This window comes from Diorhabda sublineata, chromosome 10 (assembly GCF_026230105.1).
Source record: "Diorhabda sublineata isolate icDioSubl1.1 chromosome 10, icDioSubl1.1, whole genome shotgun sequence".
In the NCBI taxonomy this organism is placed as follows: domain Eukaryota; kingdom Metazoa; phylum Arthropoda; class Insecta; order Coleoptera; family Chrysomelidae; genus Diorhabda; species Diorhabda sublineata.
This window is the reverse complement of record NC_079483.1, coordinates 9,245,068-9,268,650: the sequence shown is the minus strand read 5'-3', so window position 1 is coordinate 9,268,650 and position 23,583 is coordinate 9,245,068. Positions and strand designations below refer to the sequence as shown.

The window sequence follows — 23,583 nt, the reverse complement described above, 5'->3', positions numbered from 1 at the left end:
CGTTACCCACTGATTTCCTCAAAAACGAATCGTTAAAGATTGTTTTTTATGAATTGAAGCCGTCATTTGTCATTAGAGACAGTTTTCCACACAAGCAAAAAATCAATTATCGTTAGAGTCTATTCTTTTTAGAAATCGAGCTCTAAATTGTCGTTACCAACTGATTTCCTCAAAAACGAATCGTTAAAGATTGTTTTTTTATGAATTGAAGCCGTCATTTGTCATTAGAGACAGTTTTCCATTCAAGCAGAAAGCCAATTATCGTTAGAGTTTATTCTTTTTAGAAATCGAGCTCTAAATTGTCGTTACCCACTGATTTCCTCAAAAACGAATCGTTAAAGATTGTTTTTTATGAATTGAAGCCGTCATTTGTCATTAGAGACAGTTTTCCACACAAGCAAAAAATCAATTATCGTTAGAGTCTATTCTTTTTAGAAATCGAGCTCTAAATTGTCGTTACCCACTGATTTCCTCAAAAACGAATCGTTAAAGATTGTTTTTTTATGAATTGAAGCCGTCATTTGTCATTAGAGACAGTTTTCCATACAAGCAGAAAGCCAATTATCGTTAGAGTCTATTCTTTTTAGAAATCGAGCTCTAAATTGTCGTTACCCACTGATTTCCTCAAAAACGAACCGTTAAAGATTGTTTTTTATGAATTGAAGCCGTCATTTGTCATTAGAGACAGTTTTCCATACAAGCAGAAAGCCAATTATCGTTAGAGTCTATTTTTTCTAGAAAGCGAGGTTTAAATTGTCGTTACCCACTGATTTCCTCAAAAACGAACCGTTAAAGATTGTTTTTTATGAATTGAAGCCGTCATTTGTCATTAGAGACAGTTTTCCATTCAAGCAGAAAGCCAATTATCGTTAGAGTTTATTCTTTTTAGAAATCGAGCTCTAAATTGTCGTTACCCACTGATTTCCTCAAAAACGAATCGTTAAAGATTGTTTTTTATGAATTGAAGCCGTCATTTGTCATTAGAGACAGTTTTCCACACAAGCAAAAAATCAATTATCGTTAGAGTCTATTCTTTTTAGAAATCGAGCTCTAAATTGTCGTTACCCACTGATTTCCTCAAAAACGAATCGTTAAAGATTGTTTTTTTATGAATTGAAGCCGTCATTTGTCATTAGAGACAGTTTTCCATACAAGCAGAAAGCCAATTATCGTTAGAGTCTATTCTTTTTAGAAATCGAGCTCTAAATTGTCGTTACCCACTGATTTCCTCAAAAACGAACCGTTAAAGATTGTTTTTTATGAATTGAAGCCGTCATTTGTCATTAGAGACAGTTTTCCATACAAGCAGAAAGCCAATTATCGTTAGAGTCTATTTTTTCTAGAAAGCGAGGTTTAAATTGTCGTTACCCACTGATTTCCTCAAAAACGAACCGTTAAAGATTGTTTTTTATGAATTGAAGCCGTCATTGTCATTAGAGACTGTTTTCCACACAAGCAAAATTTCTAGGAAAAAAAGCTCTAATTATCGTTACTCACTTATTTCCTCAAATACGAAGCGTTTTTTTTTCAATTGAAGCCGTAATTTGTCATTAGAGACTGTTTTCCATAACAATAAGCCATTGGAGATTGCTTTATCACAAATACAAACCGGCATTGGTCATTAGCGAATGTTTTTCACAAAAAAGAACCGCAAGAGATTGTGTCTTATGAATTGAAGCCGATATTTGTCATTAGAGACTGTTTTGCTCAAAAACAAATAGCCAATTATCGCTAGAGACTATTTTTTTCATAAATCAAGCTCTGAATTGTCGTTAGCCACTGTTTTTCACAAAAGGGAACCAATAGAGATCTTTTTTTAACAAACAAAAACCGCCATTTGTCATTAGAGAATGTTTTCTACAAAAATAATCTGTCAGTTGTCGTTAGGAACTATTTTTTTCCAGGAATCAAGATTATACTGTTTTTCACAAAAATGGACTATCAGAAATTGTTTTTAAAAAATGTCATTTGTGATAAGAGCCTGTTTTCCACATCCAAAAAAGCCAATCATCGTTATAGACTATTTTTTTCAAAAACCAAACAACAAATTTTCGTTAAGAATTGTTTTTCACAAAAAGAACTGTTGAAGGTTGTTTTTTACAAATGGAAAGCATCAATTATTATTAGTCGTAGTTGTTGTAGAGACTGTTTTATTAAACCAAGCAGTCAATTGTTGTTAGATACTGTCATTCCATAAACCAAGCTGTGAATTGTCGTTAGAAACTGTCTTTTAACAAAACAATACATCAATTGTCGTTAGTGACTGTTTTTCAAAAGAAGCTGTCAGTTGTCGTCGGAGACTGCTTTCTTAAAAAACTCCGTTGTGAAATATCATTGAAATCTATTTTACGCCAAAAACAAGCTGTCATTTATTGTTAGATACTGTCATTCCAAAAACCAAGCTGTCAATTGTCGTTAGTGACTGTTTTTCAAAAGAAGCTGTTAGTTGTCGTTGGAGACTGTTTTCTTAAAAAACTCCGTTGTGAAATATCATTGAAATCTATTTCTTGCCAAAAACAAGCTGTCATTTGTCGTTAGATACTGTCATTCCAAAAACCAAGCTGTCAATTGTCGTTAGTGACTGTTTTTCAAAAGAAGCTGTCAGTTGTCGTTGGAGACTGTTTTCTTAAAAAACTCCGTTGTGAAATATCATTGAAATCTATTTCTTGCCAAAAACAAGCTGTCATTTGTCGTTAGATATTGTCATTCCAAAAACCAAGCTGTCAATTGTCGTTAGTGACTGTTTTTCAAAAGAAGCTGTCAGTTGTCGTTGGAGACTGTTTTCTCAAAAAACTCCGTTGTGAAATATCATTGAAATCTATTTCTCGCCAAAAACAAGCTGTCATTTGTCGTTAGATACTGTCATTCCAAAAACCAAGCTGTCAATTGTCGTTAGTGACTGTTTTTCAAAAGAAGCTGTCAGTTGTCGTCGGAGACTGTTTTCTTAAAAAACTCCGTTGTGAAATATCATTGAAATCTATTTCTCGCCAAAAACAAGCTGTCATTTATTGTTAGATACTGTCATTCCAAAAACCAAGCTGTCAATTGTCGTTAGTGACTGTTTTTCAAAAGAAGCTGTCAGTTGTCGTTGGAGATTGTTTTCTTAGAAAACTCCGTTGTGAAATATCATTGAAATCTATTTCTCGCCAAAAACAAGCTGTCATTTGTCGTTAGATACTGTCATTTCAAAAACCAAGCTGTCAATTGTCGTTAGTGACTGTTTTTCAAAAGAAGCTGTTAGTTGTCGTTGGAGACTGTTTTCTTAAAAAACTCCGTTGTGAAATATCATTGAAATCTATTTCTTGCCAAAAACAAGCTGTCATTTGTCGTTAGATACTGTCATTCCAAAAACCAAGCTGTCAATTGTCGTTAGTGACTGTTTTTCAAAAGAAGCTGTCAGTTGTCGTTGGAGACTGTTTTCTTAAAAAACTCCGTTGTGAAATATCATTGAAATCTATTTCTTGCCAAAAACAAGCTGTCATTTGTCGTTAGATACTGTCATTCCAAAAACCAAGCTGTCAATTGTCGTTAGTGACTGTTTTTCAAAAGAAGCTGTCAGTTGTCGTCGGAGACTGCTTTCTTAAAAAACTCCGTTGTGAAATATCATTGAAATCTATTTTACGCCAAAAACAAGCTGTCATTTATTGTTAGATACTGTCATTCCAAAAACCAAGCTGTCAATTGTCGTTAGTGACTGTTTTTCAAAAGAAGCTGTTAGTTGTCGTTGGAGACTGTTTTCTTAAAAAACTCCGTTGTGAAATATCATTGAAATCTATTTCTTGCCAAAAACAAGCTGTCATTTGTCGTTAGATACTGTCATTCCAAAAACCAAGCTGTCAATTGTCGTTAGTGACTGTTTTTCAAAAGAAGCTGTTAGTTGTCGTTGGAGACTGTTTTCTTAAAAAACTCCGTTGTGAAATATCATTGAAATCTATTTCTTGCCAAAAACAAGCTGTCATTTGTCGTTAGATACTGTCATTCCAAAAACTAAGTTGTCAATTGTCGTTAGTGACTGTTTTTCAAAAGAAGCTGTTAGTTGTCGTTGGAGACTGTTTTCTTAAAAAACTCCGTTGTGAAATATCATTGAAATCTATTTCTTGCCAAAAACAAGCTGTCATTTGTCGTTAGATACTGTCATTCCAAAAACCAAGCTGTCAATTGTCGTTAGTGACTGTTTTTCAAAAGAAGCTGTTAGTTGTCGTTGGAGACTGTTTTCTTAAAAAACTCCGTTGTGAAATATCATTGAAATCTATTTCTCGCCAAAAACAAGCTGTCATTTGTCGTTAGATACTGTCATTCCAAAAACCAAGCTGTCAATTGTCGTTAGTGACTGTTTTTCAAAAGAAGCTGTCAGTTGTCGTCGGAGACTGTTTTCTTAAAAAACTCCGTTGTGAAATATCATTGAAATCTATTTCTCGCCAAAAACAAGCTGTCATTTATTGTTAGATACTGTCATTCCAAAAACCAAGCTGTCAATTGTCGTTAGTGACTGTTTTTCAAAAGAAGCTGTCAGTTGTCGTTGGAGATTGTTTTCTTAGAAAACTCCGTTGTGAAATATCATTGAAATCTATTTCTCGCCAAAAACAAGCTGTCATTTGTCGTTAGATACTGTCATTTCAAAAACCAAGCTGTCAATTGTCGTTAGTGACTGTTTTTCAAAAGAAGCTGTCAGTTGTCGTTGGAGACTGTTTTCTTAGAAAACTCCGTTGTGAAATATCATTGAAATCTATTTCTCACCAAAAACAAGCTGTCATTTGTCGTTAGATACTGTCATTCCAAAAACCCAGCTGTCAATTGTCGTTAGAAACTGTCTTTTAACAAAACAATACATCATTTGTCGTTAGTGACTGTTTTTCAAAAGAAGCTGTCAGTTGTCGTTGGAGACTGTTTTCTAAAAAACTCCGCTGTGAATTGTCATTGAAATTCTATTTCTCATGAAAGCCAAGCTGTCATTTCTCATTAGAAACAAATAGAAACCGCCCACTTAATGTCAATTCTGAAGTTTGTCTTTAAAGCACTGTGTTCAACGCACAGATCTTAAAAACGACAATTTGGAACGTGGGTTTGAAGCATGTGATTGATTGGGTGCTCAAATTGGAAAGCGACTGTAGTTAGAGAAGGTTTTTTCCTGCAAACAAAACGTTAATCGTCGTAAGACACAGCTTTTGCGAAAACTAAGTTGCCGTTTTTCGTAGAAATTGCATAGAAAATAAACATGTCGTCAATTGTCGCTAGAGACTTGTTTTTCAAAAAGTGGAATGAAGAAACTGTTTTTCAACAATAAAAATTAGCAGACGTCATTAGAAACTGTCTTTTATATCTATATTTATAAATTTAACAGAAAATGTGTATTATAAACATACTGTATACATTTCCAATAAAATATCTCTGTCCATTAACATGCTTAGTATAAACTGGATTGAACTTACTTGTAAGCAACCAGAATAACCCGTTTGATTGTAAATAACGTGATCACATGGACACTGACACTCCCCCACAATTCCCAATTGTCCACTAGGCACACCTGTAGACGACGACATTTCGAATACGATTTCGGGATCGTTCATTTCCGCATCCATACCATCGCCGGCTGCTCGACGATTTTGTTGTATATTGCTGAGAATTCCACCAGATCTGGAAATTGCGAAATTTTTTCTATATTTTTCGTCTCATAATTAACAAAATAAAATTATGGGGTAATTTGAAACACGAAATTTGATTGGAAATACCTCAAACTTATACTTTATTTTTCCATATAATTCAAAACCTTGCGTCGTGGAAATGGAAGAAGAATGCACCTGGGAGAAGAAGATTAAATTAGAAAAAATGTGTTAGAAAGTGAAAGAAAATAGAAAGGAATATTATAATGAAGAGAAATTAAAGGAATATATGCAGATAGCAAACAATGATATGAAAAAGGATCAAGAAAGAAGTAAAAGGCAAAATCAGAAAGCACCTTATGAAGAGGTATATATATAATTGGTAATAAAGAAGGTAAAATGGAGTCGCACAGTATTTAAAAGAATCACTAGATGATAGTGAAGAATAACCAAGCAAAAGGGAATCGGAGGAAAACATTGGTAAAAAGGAAGACATCAATATTTCAAGTCTGCATATTCCATTCATCGATTCCAGACCATACCATCAAGAGAAAGAAGGTGGGGCAGTGGAAAAGTCAAATAAACCAGATAAATTGAGAAGACCAGTAAAAAAACGACAGCGAAGTAACTTTGGACGCCAGTACTTCTAAAGAAAACAAGATATGGAAAGATCTGAGACAAGGAGAATGCAGAACTATCTTCAATTTAGTCAAGAAATATTACTAAGAGAGATGGTCTAGCATAAGCAAACAACACGGTACTCATTGCAAGATTCAGGAAAGAACTTCAATGTATATTTAAGAGGAGGAAAAAGAAAAATATCTGGTAATGAACGACAATTCTGTGTTCCATATCAAACTTAGAGAACATCATTTTGTGATAATACCAAATAATAGTAAGTGTCCTGTTTGTTTTACATGTTAAAGAAAAAGTTAAACCTGTGGTATCTCTTCATAAAAAATACCTGGGTTATCTGGAAACCACATTAAATAATAGTACAATGAATATTGCAGATCCATTTCATATAGATGCAGTTGAAGTATGTAGAAACTTCGTTCTCGTTCTATTTTCTGATACTCTACAAAGTTTTTTTTAGAATAAAATATGCCTGGATCCGTCTCTGTTGTTGGTGATTTTATATTCGTTCCCCAGGACCGATTTTGAATCCTATAAATCACGAAATCAATATTTGTTTCGGCTTTTTAGAGGTTATGTTCCTCGTTATTTATTTTTCGTTCGTTCCTCGTAAAAATGTATCAGTTTTGTGTCTCTAGCGTCTACAGTTTTGCTCATTTCTTCCATTGGCTCTAACAAAAAGACAATAGTCTTGAAATAGGTAAGATCCAAAGAGCAAATTATACAAAAACATGTATTACATTCCATTAGGTAAAAGACTTAAAGATGTCCAAGGTTTAGTTTTTATATGATCTTCGTCTATCAATCACATAAGCTTGTCCAATATCAAGGGCTTTTCAAGGAAATATAAGGAAACGGCAAAACGTGTCTTCTGTAACAAAAACATTCCCTCATTCGAAAGAAGTTTATGTGCTTTCTGCAGCTAATGGTGTTGAAGAAATCGAAACAAAAGTTCAGCTTTTGTTAGTCCGCATTTGGAGCTTACTGATCTCATACAAGATTTGGATTTGTCCAAAGAAAAAGCGTGTTAAGCTCAAGACTGAAACAGTAGATTTGATTTCTGAAGAAAACGACTTAAAGTGTTGTAATGGAATTGAGGACTAGATGCTAGAATTGACTTTTGAACATAGGTCAGTGGAATTGAGTCCTCATTGATTCCTTAAGTATGAAAGCTGTACTACTTCATAAAGGAAATAAATTGCCATCACTACTTTTAGTAGAGCTCATTCAGAACAAACATTCGACATTATGAAAATAGTTTAGAAACGATGGAGCACCGCAAATATCAATGGTAAATCTGAGCAGATTTGAAAGTTGCTGCTTTGGTTTTTGGACAATAAAATTAGCTCCACAAAATATTGTTTTTTATTATGCGAGCTGGACAGTCGAGGGAGGAATTAACATTATAGAAGAGCGATAAGTTTATGTGCTTTTTCCAGTTTATGTTGTTGAAGAAATCGAAACAGAAGTTACAGCCCTTGTTAGTCCTCAAGTACTACAACTGATTAAGCGATTGGAGGTTACTGATCTCATACAAGATTTGGATTTGTCCAAAAAAGAAGCGTGTTAAGCTCAAGACTGAAACAGTAGATTTGTTTTCTGAAGAAACCGACTTAAAGTGTTGTAATGGAATTGAGGACTCGATGCTAGAATTGACTTTTGAACATAGGTCAGTGGAATTGAGAATTCTCATTGATTCCTCAAGTATGAAAGCTGTACTACTTCATAAAGGAAATAAATTGCCATCACTACTTTTAGTAGAGCTCATTCAGAACAAACATTCGACATTATGAAAATAGTTTAGAAACGATGGAGCACCGCAAATATCAATGGTAAATCTGAGCAGATTTGAAAGTTGCTGCTTTGGTTTTTAGATAATAAAATTAGCTCCACAAAATATTGTTTTTTATTATGCGAGCTGGACAGTCGAGGGAGGAATTAACATTATAGAAGAGCGATAAGTTTATGTGCTTTTTCCAGTTTATGTTGTTGAAGAAATCGAAACAGAAGTTACAGCCCTTGTTAGTCCTCAAGTACTACAACTGATTAAGCGATTGGAGGTTACTGATCTCATACAAGATTTGGATTTGTCCAAAAAAGAAGCGTGTTAAGCTCAAGACTGAAACAGTAGATTTGTTTTCTGAAGAAACCGACTTAAAGTGTTGTAATGGAATTGAGGACTCGATGCTAGAATTGACTTTTGAACATAGGTCAGTGGAATTGAGAATTCTCATTGATTCCTCAAGTATGAAAGCTGTACTACTTCATAAAGGAAATAAATTGCCATCACTACTTTTAGTAGAGCTCATTCAGAACAAACATTCGACATTATGAAAATAGTTTAGAAACGATGGAGCACCGCAAATATCAATGGTAAATCTGAGCAGATTTGAAAGTTGCTGCTTTGGTTTTTAGATAATAAAATTAGCTCCAAAAAATATTGTTTTTTATTATGCGAGCTGGACAGTCGAGGGAGGAATTAACATTATAAAAGAGCAATAAGTTTATGTGCTTTTTCCAGTTTATGGTGTTGAAGAAATCGAAACAGAAGTTACAGCCCTTGTTAGTCCTCAAGTACTGCAACTGATTAAGCGATTGGAGGTTACTGATCTCATACAAGATTTGGATTTGTCCGAAGAAAAAGCGTGTTAAGCTCAAGACTGAAACAGTAGATTTGTTTTCTGAAGAAACCGACTTAAAGTGTTGTAATGGAATTGAGGACTCGATGCTAGAATTGACTTTTGAACATAGGTCAGTGGAATTGAGTCCTCATTGATTCCTTAAGTATGAAAGCTGTACTACTTCATAAAGGAAATAAATTGCCATCACTACTTTTAGTAGAGCTCATTCAGAACAAACATTCGACATTATGAAAATAGTTTAGAAACGATGGAGCACCGCAAATATCAATGGTAAATCTGAGCAGATTTGAAAGTTGCTGCTTTGGTTTTTGGACAATAAAATTAGCTCCACAAAATATTGTTTTTTATTATGCGAGCTGGACAGTCGAGGGAGGAATTAACATTATAGAAGAGCGATAAGTTTATGTGCTTTTTCCAGTTTATGTTGTTGAAGAAATCGAAACAGAAGTTACAGCCCTTGTTAGTCCTCAAGTACTACAACTGATTAAGCGATTGGAGGTTACTGATCTCATACAAGATTTGGATTTGTCCAAAAAAGAAGCGTGTTAAGCTCAAGACTGAAACAGTAGATTTGTTTTCTGAAGAAACCGACTTAAAGTGTTGTAATGGAATTGAGGACTCGATGCTAGAATTGACTTTTGAACATAGGTCAGTGGAATTGAGTCCTCATTGATTCCTTTAGTATGAAAGCTGTACTACTTCATAAAGGAAATAAATTGCCATCACTACTTTTAGTAGAGCTCATTCAGAACAAACATTCGACATTATGAAAATAGTTTAGAAACGATGGAGCACCGCAAATATCAATGGTAAATCTGAGCAGATTTGAAAGTTGCTGCTTTGGTTTTTAGATAATAAAATTAGCTCCAAAAAATATTGTTTTTTATTATGCGAGCTGGACAGTCGAGGGAGGAATTAACATTATAAAAGAGCAATAAGTTTATGTGCTTTTTCCAGTTTATGGTGTTGAAGAAATCGAAACAGAAGTTACAGCCCTTGTTAGTCCTCAAGTACTGCAACTGATTAAGCGATTGGAGGTTACTGATCTCATACAAGATTTGGATTTGTCCAAAAAAGAAGCGTGTTAAGCTCAAGACTGAAACAGTAGATTTGTTTTCTGAAGAAACCGACTTAAAGTGTTGTAATGGAATTGAGGACTCGATGCTAGAATTGACTTTTGAACATAGGTCAGTGGAATTGAGAATTCTCATTGATTCCTCAAGTATGAAAGCTGTACTACTTCATAAAGGAAATAAATTGCCATCACTACTTTTAGTAGAGCTCATTCAGAACAAACATTCGACATTATGAAAATAGTTTAGAAACGATGGAGCACCGCAAATATCAATGGTAAATCTGAGCAGATTTGAAAGTTGCTGCTTTGGTTTTTAGATAATAAAATTAGCTCCAAAAAATATTGTTTTTTATTATGCGAGCTGGACAGTCGAGGGAGGAATTAACATTATAAAAGAGCAATAAGTTTATGAGCTTTTTCCAGTTTATGGTGTTGAAGAAATCGAAACAGAAGTTACAGCCCTTGTTAGTCCTCAAGTACTGCAACTGATTAAGCGATTGGAGGTTACTGATCTCATACAAGATTTGGATTTGTCCGAAGAAAAAGCGTGTTAAGCTCAAGATTGAAACAGTAGATTTGTTTTCTGAATCTGAGCAGATTTGAAAGTTGCTGCTTTGGTTCTATCATCATCAAATGCTGATAATAAAACGGGGGTTTCATGATTACTTAAGATTTTTCAAAAGAATAAATTCATTTCTCAAAAAATGTGACGCGACTCAAATTTGTTTCTCCTTTTTCATTTAGTTTCGCTATAAAAATTACAAATCTTATCCACGAGGACAAAATTAATAATACTTTCGTTGCCTAGTGTAACTTTCTAGTCCAAAAGAGTCTTAATTATATTCAAAGGATGTTGTGAAGAACAAAAATGATTAAAATAATGTAAAAAAATATGTTTGGAGCTATATATAACCTAAAATTGTTTGGTTATACTAACATTTCTATAGTATATGAATTTTGAAAATTTCTACGAAATAATTGAGCAAAATTGAGTCTATATAATGACTTTATTATTGAATTACAATGAGGCTTTCTGCTATTTGAGCTTAAATTCGATGTACAAAATTATCACTCGTACTTGGACGACGTTATGTTCTTAATATAGGATTAATTTCGAGTGATCTTTGTCCACCTCTTCGTACAGCTCTTTCATCATGGTGCTATCGATTTGGAAATTACACTGAGTATGCTCTAACACCATCACTGGTTTTAATCGATTCTCAGTATTGAGTAATTAACCTCTAATTCAAATTAGAAACGAATTTCACGCAATCAACTGTGGAGAGAGCTGGTTAACGGGAGCTTTTAATGTTTCTGTTCCAATAATACGAGGCGTGAAAAAAAAATACGAAGATTTATTTTATTTAAAACAAAGTAAAAAGGTAAAGGCAACGATATGAATTTTCCCGGTATATTTTTGCGCAGGCAATAAATTTTGCTTTATTAAAAGTGAGTTGGTGGTAAAAAAGCGTTGGAAAAAGTCGGTTTTGTTGGATCCAGAAAAGGTCTCGAAAAAGGCCCGGCTCATTTGCAAGTGAAGAGACGTTCACAAAGAGAGAAGAACCCCGGCCGGCTCGCCGTCTTTCTTGAAGTGCTTTTCCATTCAACTTTCCACTTAGTGTCTAACAAACTTTTTAAATACGAGCAAAATGGAAATTTTCCCTCAAATTATCAATGAGGTTCTTTTCAATTATAAATGTAGATATACTTTATCTTCCGAATGTTTTCCATTTGTTGGACTTTTTTCGTGTTCCCCATAAAGATTTACGATTATTTCGAAACTATTTTATGCTGAAACTTTTTCTCTACATTATATTCCATCGTATTTTATTTTCCATAACGATATTCGTCGACAGAAAAAAGAGGAATACACAAAATCATGTGGGCTGAAATTTTTTCTACATAGAATTTGATTTTGATAACTTTGAGTTGTGTTTTACCTTAAAATTCAGAGATAACCTCCTAATTAGCACAAAATTAATATCCAGCGATCACCGAGGGATAGATCTAGAGGAAATACCGGACGCGAAAGACATTTGAAGCCCATTGATTTGTTATAAGGATGCTTCTTCAAAAGGAGTTGTTTTTTCGCGATTTCGTCTATCAAAAAAACCAGTAATACCATTTAATAGTCGATATTTGAGTCTTTCTACGTTTCTACTTCTTAGAATCATCAGTTCGTGGTGGTTTGGTCGATTAAAAGCTCGCGTAGCACCCACTTTGAACAAAACTAACGCAGACTCAAATATTCATTCACTGTATTTTAAGTAGCTTCTCAAAATTGAAATTGAAAAAAGGTAATAACATAAAATAGCTTTCAATTAGAGTAGATGTTCAAAATGTCCTCCATTTTCACGTATCTTTTTTTCCAAAGAATCCATAAATCTTCTAAACCGTTGGGAGTCCAGTTATGAGGTAATTAAAGTGAAATTGGATTCAGTATTTCAATTGTTGTAGTATTAACTTTTAGATACGACCAAACTGTGTAATCCAAGGGATTCAAATCGCACCACCGAGGAGGCCAATGAATCGGAGTTTCTGCACCTCTACCAATCCATCGATTCGGAAAATGGTTAATCAATTACAACAATTTCTATCTAAGTAGAGATCTCCGCTCGTTTAACGTTAAACCTTCTAATGTCATAAGAAAATTTGGATTAAGGGCTGTCCTTTCTTGTAATGTTTGACAAAAATCCACTCTAATGGTGGGTCCACACGATACAGACTTTTATTCGTACAGATATATGTGCAGACTATGAAGTCGGAGTAAACAAATTTACCCAAACATTTTGATAGAATGTCTGTACAGACTTTTCATTACTTCAGACTTTCATTTTTCTAAAAATTACCGGTATCGGAAGTGTCGAGAAGACGTTAGTTATTATTAGCAAACGCAGCTTGAATTATTTTTGAAAAAGAACTGAGAAAAAAAGGATCTGTATGGTGTAAAAAGTGGTTATTGCTGCGATCTAGTTATTCACATATAAATTTAATTAGTGATAACGGTCGTGATTTTCAAAACTATTTACGAATGGACGTGGATAAACTTTTAAATTTAGTAACTCCGTTAATAGTGAAACGCAATCTCGCCGGACGAAAGATTTTCAGCAACTTTAAGATATTTAGGGCGTTTACGAAATTACGTGACAAAATTAATAGTAGAAAAAAATGCCATCGTGTTTTAGGGGTTAAATAAAAGTTATGTGCATAAAATTCAACATTTTTGGCTGTGCGTAATTTTTTTTAAACAATAAAAACGCCAAAAAATCGGTACAAATTTTGTTTTTTACGTTTTACGCTGAACCTATGCAAGAATCGTTTTTGTTTTTATGGGCAATCTTGTAGAGAATTGAAAAATCTTTAAAATGAGCTTTTATAAATTAAATTTCGATAATTTGTTGCTTAGATAACTTGACCGAATGGAGAAAATTTTTAATTTTTTAAATTGTTTATAATTTGTTTAATTTTAAATATAGAAGTTTCTTATTCACTGAAAACCGAGATCTCAATGTACTTAATTAATGCTGTAAAAATGGGCCCTGTGGTCCTAATAGTTTTTGCAAAATGACAATTAAACCATAGGAGGCCCTTTTTTTCAAAGGGCCGTTCTTGTTCACCGGATGGTCCTATCATCATTTGGAAAGTCGCGTTGGAAAGAAGAAGAGTTGAACTAAAAATCCCTCAGCTCAGTTTTCTGATTTTTTTTTTTGACTTCAAACACGCGTTCCAAAAATAAGTAAAAAAATTATAAACAATTTATTGTTTTTTAAACATTAAACATAAAAATATCGTAATACCAATTTTATGTTCGGAAAGCGGGCAGTGTAATTTGATACGAAGTTAGACATTTTTTTCAAATCCACTGCGGCTTTTTTTTCAATATTAAGGTTTTTTTGCGTCATTTTCTATGAAACCTATAAATGCGTTCAAGTAAATCAGTAAATTAAGTATTTTCACGTAGAATACAAAGTATTTTAAGCCAGTATGAAAAATTGTTGATTTAGCTAATAAATAAGTCTTACAAAATATTGAGAAAATTATTAATTTTAGCAAAAAACTAATGTGACAGATAATTTTAGCTGAACGAGTTAGCCCAGTTGAAAAAAAAAGACCAAAATCGACCCAATTACTGAGATAATTAATATTTTTCAGCGCTCCGCAGATTTGAAGTCTGTCGGAGCATTTTTGAACGCGCAGTGTCACTTATACTTATAACCAAATGCACATTTTCAATAATAGATTATTGAAACTTTTATTGATAAAAATTTCAAGCTTCCCCTACAAAATGACGCAAAAATAATATTGAAAAACAAAGCCGCAGTGAATTTAAAAAAAATGTCTAACTTCGCCCTTAAATTAAACTGCCAGCTTTCCGAATATGACATTGGTATTACGATATTTTTTTGAGGTCAACAAAAATTCAAAAAACTGGGATTTTTAGTTAAACTCTTCTTCTTTCCAACGCGACTTTCTAAATGATAATAGGACCATCCGGTGAGCAAGAACAGCCCTTTAAAAAAGAGGGCCTCCTATGTTTTAATTGACATTTTGCAAAAACTATTAGGACCACAGGGTTCTTCTTTAGAGCATTGATTAAGTACATTGAGATCTCGGTGAATAAGAAACTTCTATATTTAAAATTAAACAAATTATAAACAATTTACAAAATTTAAAATTTTCTCCTTTCGGTTAAATTATCTGAGCAACAAATTATCGAAATTAAATTTATAAAAGCTTATTTTGAAGATTTTCCAATCCCCTGCAATATTGCCCATAGTAACAAAAATGATTCTTGCATAGGTTCAGCGCAAAACAAAAAAAACAAAATTTGTACCGATTTTTTGAAGCATAGTCAAAAATGCTGAATTTTATCCACATAACTTTTACTTAACCCCTAGAACACGATGGCGTTGTTTTCTTCTACTATAAATTTAGTCACCAAAAACCTTTTTTCTTCGTAAGTGCCCTGACTTATACTGGAAGATCATGTTGATGTTGAAACTGTTGCTGCTGAGGTGGTCCATAGTTCCCTTAATCTAGTTGTTGATACCTTTGATTTTGGATCTGTTGCTGTTGTTGTGAAAACTGCGCTTGTTGTTGTTGATGAGAATAAAAATCACAGTTGCACATAGATACTCCAGTTCTAGTAGAACTACGTGGATATGTATATTTAATTAAATCATAATGTTATGGATCTTTATTTGATAATAAAATCTTGGAAAATAGTAAAATAAAATATTTTTATTCAATTAATCGGTTGATTTACCAAATAGTTATCTGGGTCTTAAAAATATCGCAGTCGCCCAAATCGAATCAAAGCGTTGCGGATTTTCGTTCGAAAATACAATTTAAATTTCTTAGCTACGATAAATCCGCAGATTTACACGCGTACTCCGACTTTTGGATCTCACCGGCATTTGCTTGAACTCTCTAGTTTAATTTTATGGAAGTCTGTATCGTGTAGACACAAGAGTTGCGGATTTTCGTTCGAAAATACAATTTAAATTTCTTAGCTACGATAAATCCGCAGACTTACACGCGTACTCCGACTTTTGGATCTCACCGACATTTGCTTGAACTCTCTAGTTTAATTTTATGGAAGTCTGTATCGTGTAGACACAAGAGTTGCGGATTTTCGTTCGAAAATACAATTTAAATTTCTTAGCTACGATAAATCCGCAGACTTACACGCGTACTCCGACTTTTGGATCTCACCGACATTTGCTTGAACTCTCTAGTTTAATTTTATGGAAGTCTGTATCGTGTAGACACAAGAGTTGCGGATTTTCGTTCGAAAATACAATTTAAATTTCTTAGCTACGATAAATCCGCAGACTTACACGCGTACTCCGACTTTTGGATCTCACCGACATTTGCTTGAACTCTTTAGTTTAATTTTATGGAAGTCTGTATCGTGTAGACACAAGAGTTGCGGATTTTCGTTCGAAAATACAATTTAAATTTCTTAGCTACGATAAATCCGCAGACTTACACGCGTACTCCGACTTTTGGATCTCACCGACATTTGCTTGAACTCTCTAGTTTAATTTTATGGAAGGCTGTATCGTGTAGACACACCATAACCGGTAGATCGTCTGACAAAAGCTATTGGACTTGTCTGTAATGATAAGGATGTGGTTGTTGATCCTTAAGAATCTTCCAAGTACTTGAAGAACACGCATTTGTTTGTCTAACTAAAAGAATCTATTTTGGTCTCACATTCCCAGTTTTTCGGCAACTTCGTTCAATGGATCTGAATGTATTTTTAATTGGTAAGTTTATTTCAATAAACTTTTCTACGTAACGCTTAACAGCTGCACTAGAGTTTTCTAAACACAATTTGAGTACATTTTGATTAACAATATCTAATTTAACAAATAACAAGGCTTCAGGAATGTAATAATTATTGACGCGTTATCTTGAATATGGATGGCGTTACGAAAATTTTTTACTGAGGATACCCCAAATGCGTATAATAGTCCAGTCATCACAGCTCCTGACCCACGAAAATTAGTTATGTCGCTTATTTTTGTTTAAATTTTCAAAATTCCGAAATTTTGCAAATACCTCGATATCTATGCCAAATTTTGGAAAAAGTAGAGGAATAAAAAAGGTAGTTTAAGAAATTTTCTATAAAAAAAGTTTCTTGTAATTTTTCTCTAAGAGCTGTCATTTCTTTGTAAAATGCGCTCAAACTTCGGGATCGCATCTTACTAAAAAGTTTTCGCACCACGTAGAGTCTTGGGTCCCCGGCTGAAGAAGAAACTGCTGTATCTCCTCGGAAACTCAACATTTCAGGACGAAAGAAAATGCATTTTACTCGTTAGAATCTGTACTTTTCAACTGCATCTGCAAAAAATTCAGACTTGTGAAATTTTCTTGTAAAACGGGATTGTTGTTTGCTGGTTGCCTGGGTCGACTTAAAACACATTTGTCTATGACTCTGCTACACCCAGTAACGAAACTCTGCTTGAGGTCGTCAATTACCTTTAAAATGAGACCAATTATACCTTTGAACTGACTCTGTGATAGGAAAAAAAACTACTTTTACTAATGTTAGATTTTTTCATAGTTGACAAGTTTGGTTACTTTTTTATAAGTTGTTGACGCCATTTTTGCAAAATATCGAGAAAACTAAAGCATACATTTTATAGCTGTGTTGTCGAGCTTCAATTTCCTCTCCAAATAATTTCGTAAAGCCTTCGGTTTCCCATCAAAAATTTGAAAACTCGCCAAGAGCTCCAAAACGACATTTTTGTCTTAAATCTTGGTAAATCGGATGAACAAAGAATGAGAAACTTCTTTCTACCGGGGGAGTTTCTTCAATACGTCTTCAGCCGAAGATTCGACGGGTGTAGAGGGCGCTGTCGGAGCAAAACAAACAGACGGCAAAAACATTTTATTAGTGCACGTGTAAAGTTTTAACGTTAATTGTTGTATGAAAATTCTGAAAAAAAATAGTGGAAATGTCAGAAAAAGAACCTAATGGAAGTGTTTCAAGGTAAAAAAGAAATTTTGTTTCTTTTTTAGTACGTAAAGTGTAGTAAATGTGAAATGTTGAAGTGTTATTATTGTTTTAATCGCGATTTTCTTCGATAAATCTCATAATGACTTTCTTGACGAGTTTGATGTAAATATTCATAGCAAGTGTAGCCCAAGTTCTCAAGGTTTTACTATAAAATGTGGTTAGGATAGCAGTTTAGTTAGATTCCTGCTGACTTGGGGGAAAAAGACCAGTCCTGCAGGAGAAGATAGTGAAGACACCCTGACGAGTACGGAATTCCTATTGGAAGAAATGCTCGAGAGTGATGACTAGACTGCCATTGATTTCTTGAATTCGATTTTCTCTATTTCTGATAATTGCTCAATTAAAGTTCTCCCAAGAAAAGCGTTTTAAGGATTATCCCACACTTAAGTTTAGTACTTACAACAATCAAGATTTTAAATGAGAATTTCTGGTATTTTAGAGTTTTTTGTAGGTTAGAAAAAAACATATTTGAGCTTTTTCGAACGTAATTTCCTGCTCGACATTTTTTTCAGAAATTTACCTCTAAATTTCAAGTCTTTTTTGAGTTATCCGTACAAAATGTACCGTTGAAAAAATCCAGTAACACGAAATTCGCTTTTTGTAAGAGTAATTTTGAGATTAGGAAAAAACCACATAGAATCTTTTTTGTAGGAAATTTTTTGAACTACATTTTTTATTTCTTCTCTTTTTTCAAAATTCGGCATAGATTCCGAGTTATTTGCAAAATTTTGGTTCCTAAATTTCAAGTCTTTTTGCATGCATTGTAGAAAAAATCCAGTAAGAAGAAATTTACTTTTTGTAAGAGTAATTTTGAGATTAGGAAAAATCCATAGGGAACTGTTTTTGTAGTAAATTTTCTGAACTTCATTTTTGATTCCTTCACTTTTTTCGAAATTCGGCATAGATTCCGAGTTATTTGCAAAATTCGAAATTAAAAAAAAAAATATATCGCTTAGCGGCCAAAATTTTGATGTTTACTTTTACTGTATCGATAGATCACCTTCAGAACTAATCTAAATCCATAAAATAAGCGACATAATTTATTTTCGTGGGTTTTGGTTCTAATTAGGCTGTACTCACTGGACTATAACGGTTAAAGCGTGTGCTGTTCAGTCCACTCGACCAACACCCTCTCAAATACATACGAACACAAATTAGACATGATTCATTGCAGTTTACTTTTACTTTTGGATATATATGTTCGAGCTCGGAGGCATCGTTGTAATATGTCTGGGTATAAAAAAAACGGAAAACAAATAATCAAGGGAGTTTAGATAACGTCCGTTTTCCGAAAAGGCCTTACCGATTAGATTTACGCTTTGATATTTTGATTCCATTAATTAAGGATAAACTAAAATTCGTGTTTTAAAGTAAAATATAGGGTGTATCGCATAAGAAACTTATTAGAAACCGAAAATATAAAGATTTTTGATAATATACGCAGTTCCATTCTTGAGGATTCCATAGGGTATTTAAATAGAGTTGAAAATTTCGTAAATCGAAAAAATTAATTTCCTTGTAACCCCTTAACTCAAAAATACCAAAACTTTATCATATAAACATACAGTACTGCCTTTTTTATTAGAAAAAAAACACCACCATTGACGTCGTTCAATCTGTAAAATTCTTAAGGCTTGTTGTTGACAATTCCTCCTGTTTTGCGCTGAATTCAGTTTTCCAAAGAACTGAATTTATCCACCTCTAACAGTCTATTATGCCTTTATTGAGTCGCATCTCAGATTTGCCCTTAAAACTACAAAAGGGAGCTGTTAGATATTTACTCGGATCAAACATCAGGACTCGCTGCAGGGATTTCTTTAAAAGATTAAAAATTTTGACTCTTCTTTCCTTATTCATCTTTGAATCCGTTTTCCTAATTCGTAAGCACGGCTCTACAATCTACAGAAAGATCGTTGCACGGCTATCCACTTTTCTAAATCCTGTTCTCTAAATTTTTAACGGTTCACATGAACCCGAAATTCCAAAAAACCCCATAGAAATATAAACAAAACAAATCCCCCGTGCTAGAACTCAACGTCCCCTAAGTCCAACCCATCTAACAAACAAGGGCTCAATAGTTCACAATGCAAAAAAATGCACAATCACTTGCCAATTGCAATCAAATCGATAACATCTTTCCTCGCCATTTCTCAGTAATTTGAGGGCATATTTATTGGAAAGTTCCTTCTATTCTAATATTTTGAATATTGTTAAATTTGATGGTTTTTTATGGGTACACTGCAGCTCGTGACGATTTCAGGTAAACGAAAAGGTAGTCCGAGTACATAATAAGACTAGTGACGGATTGATTAATAGTACTACCTGGAATTTATTACCTAATCCATTTTGTAGAGTTGGAGAATCCAAAAATTTCTAAATTCAATATAAAATAGATAAATGGACTCATGAAATTTGCGTTAGGCGCTCGATGTACCAGAAATTTGTCATTTTCTCACAAAAAACTGCTTTTGAAACTAGGCGATTGTTTAAAATCGTCAAAGTACTAAGAATTTTTTCCAAATTCAAATCGTTCGATATATTTTTTTTCTGATTTATGTCGAACATGATTTTTCCCATCATCTACTCCTTTTGTTTGTTGGACAATTAAACTCGTAGGCGCTAAAAACGTATTGTTAAATTATGTAGATTCCACAAAAGGTTACATTGTGAATCTGATGAATAATTTAAAATTCAAAACGCAGTGGAGAGCGGTCTGTAATTTTTGGATATATTAATCAATGAAGGTAAGCACGCCCCATTTTTTCAGACGACAATTATTTTTCTAATTTCGTCGTTAAATAATTCGTAATTGGAAAAAAATGGATTCCAGGAATCAAATATAGTTCATTTGAATATTTTACGTTGACTTTTGAATAGCAAGCTATTTAATTGGACGATAATAACGAAGAATTGAAAATAAGCAGCAGAATATTACATAGAAAGGATCTTAAATACAAAATCGATATGAATATAAACAACTCTGGATTTCAAGTTGATACTCTTGATAAAACTCGATTTTTATTTGAAATTTTTGAAGAAATAACCGATGCCGGTATAAAATATTGAATATTATTAATTAGTGAACATTAAGTGAATTGAAAATTACATTTAAAAATAAACATAAACTAAGGGCTTTCGTTTCTTGTAACGTTTCACAAAAATTGATTCTAATCAGTATAAGATCTTGTTTGTCAAAGCTAAATAAGTATCGGTACTGAGATATTTAAGGTATGAAACAAACTTCAATTTGATGATCATGGATTGCATTTCTGGGAGTCAAACTGTTGTTTGTGTCATACTAGGGCTCTGAAATGAATTTGCTATAAAAAAACTGTTATTCATTGATTTTTATGACGTTGAGTCAATAATAATTTGTTAAATTTGTTGTTTTTAATCAAAATGTACACAAATTTTGAATACACTGACATGTATTAACCTTAGGCGAATGGTTAAGAAACTCTAGTGCAGCTATTACGAATTATGCAGAAAAGTTTTCTCGAAGATAAGCCATTGCACAATAATTTACCTTACAACTAATAAATATTTCGTTTAAGAAAGCTTAATTGCACTCTTTCCCAAGTTATCTAAGACTATTGGAAGATTTGTTAAAAAAAGGATTTTTTTTAACTACCTATCAATTTGGATTTTTAAGTCACAAAGGCACAAATGATTCTCCTTTCAAATTAAAGTCCACATTTCGTATTTTGGGCACTAGGTACCCCAGCATATTTATTTCCATTATGTAATAGAATGAATTTCAGGCTACGTTTCGAGCTCTCAATTAATATAATAATATTTTTATCAACAAGCTTTTATGTACTGAACAAGGTAATACCGTTTCCTTCGGAAAAATAAGGCCTTTATTCTTTTTATCTTTCATGATAGAAACATTTTTTTTTCAGTCTCGATTCCGAAGCTTCTTTAGATTTAAATCTCTTACATTTAACTCATTTTGACTCAATTGATATACCTTCAAAATCATCATTTTTTTGAAGAGCTTGGTCTCTCAATGTCTTGTTGTAAGAGTTCATTTACAACTAGTCCTTTGTGATTTACTACTAGCTCGATTTCTAGCGTTTAAACCGTTTGCGTTAACGACAGTCTCCAAGATGATTTCCTATATTCAAAACCCAATTGGAAACTCAAAGCTTCTATCTAAGATTATCCGAAACGTCTTCAGAGTTCAGATATATTCTTAGGTACTGGATAGTCAGGTTATTAAACACAACTAGTACTTGGTAATTTACTACTAGCTCGATTTCTAGCGTTTAAACCGTTTGCGTTAACGACAGTCTCCAAGATGATTTCCTATATTCAAAACCCAATTGGAAACTCAAAGCTTCTATCTAAGATTATCCGAAACGTCTTCAGTGTTCAGATATATTCTTAGGTACTGGATAGTCAGGTTATTAAACACAACTAGTACTTGGTAATTTACTACTAGCTCGATTTCTAGCGTTTAAACCGTTTGCATTAACGACAGTCTCCAAGATGATTTCCTATATTCAAAACACAATTAGAAACTCAAAGCTTCTATCTAAGATCATCCGAAACGTCTTCAGAGTTCAGATATATTTTTAAGTACTAGATAGTAAGGTTATTAAACACAACTAGTACTTGGTAATTTACTACTAGCTCGATTTCTAGCGTTTAAACCGTTTGCGTTAACGACAGTCTCCAAGATGATTTCCTATATTCAAAACACAATTAGAAACTCAAAGCTTCTATCTAAGATCATCCGAAACGTCTTCAGAGTTCAGATATATTTTTAGGTACTGGATAGTAATGTTATTAAACACAACTAGTACTTGGTAAATTACTACTAGCTCGATTTCTAGCGTTTAAACCGTTTGCGTTAACGACAGTCTCCAAGATGATTTCCTATATTCAAGACATAATTAGAAACTCAAAGCTTCTATCTAAGATCATCCGAAACGTCTTCAGAGTTCAGATATATTTTTAGGTACTGGATAGTAATGTTATTAAACACAACTAGTACTTGGTAAATTACTACTAGCTCGATTTCTAGCATTTAAACCGTTTGCGTTAACGACAGTCTCCAAGATGATTTCCTATATTCAAGACATAATTAGAAACTCAAAGCTTCTATCTAAGATCATCCGAAACGTCTTCAGAGTTCAGATATATTTTTAGGTACTGGATAGTAATGTTATTAAACACAACTAGTACTTGGTAAATTACTACTAGCTCGATTTCTAGCGTTTAAACCGTTTGCGTTAACGACAGTCTCCAAGATGATTTCCTATATTCAAGACATAATTAGAAACTCAAAGCTTCTATCTAAGATCATCCGAAACGTCTTCAGAGTTCAGATATATATTTTAGGTACTGGATAGTAATGTTATTAAACACAACTAGTACTTGGTAAATTACTACTAGCTCGATTTCTAGCGTTTAAACCGTTTGCGTTAACGACAGTCTCCAAGATGATTTCCTATATTCAAGACATAATTAGAAACTCAAAGCTTCTATCTAAGATCATCCGAAACGTCTTCAGAGTTCAGATATATTTTTAAGTACTAGATAGTAAGGTTATTAAACACAACTAGTACTTGGTAATTTACTACTAGCTCGATTTCTAGCGTTTAAACCGTTTGCGTTAACGACAGTCTCCAAGATGATTTCCTATATTCAAAACACAATTGGAAACTCAAAGCTTCTATCTAAGATCATCCGAAACGTCTTCAGAGTTCAGATATATTTTTAAGTACTAGATAGTAAGGTTATTAAACACAACTAGTACTTGGTAATTTACTACTAGCTCGATTTCTAGCGTTTAAACCGTTTGCGTTAACGACAGTCTCCAAGATGATTTCCTATATTCAAAACCCAATTGGAAACTCAAAGCTTCTATCTAAGATTATCCGAAACGTCTTCAGAGTTCAGATATATTCTTAGGTACTGGATAGTCAGGTTATTAAACACAACTAGTACTTGCTAATTTTCTACTAGCTCGATTTCTAGTGTTTAAACCGTTTCTGGTTTTTGGAAATAGTTCGTGTTGAAAATTTCGAAGCATTTCTTTAACCATTTCCTTATAATCTCAAATATTCAAAATACAATTGGAGACCCAAAGCTTCT

General features: G+C 33.3%; 1 protein-coding gene across 1 annotated transcript in view; it reads right to left on the bottom strand.

Moving 5' to 3' along the window:
* LOC130449628 (uncharacterized) overlaps nt 1–23,583 on the bottom strand; it is a 243,927-nt gene that overhangs the window by 136,330 nt on the left and 84,014 nt on the right. The window contains exon 4 of the mRNA XM_056787573.1: nt 5,430–5,634. Within this exon, the coding sequence (XP_056643551.1) occupies nt 5,430–5,634 (205 nt within the window). The remainder of the gene's footprint in view (nt 1–5,429; nt 5,635–23,583) is intronic.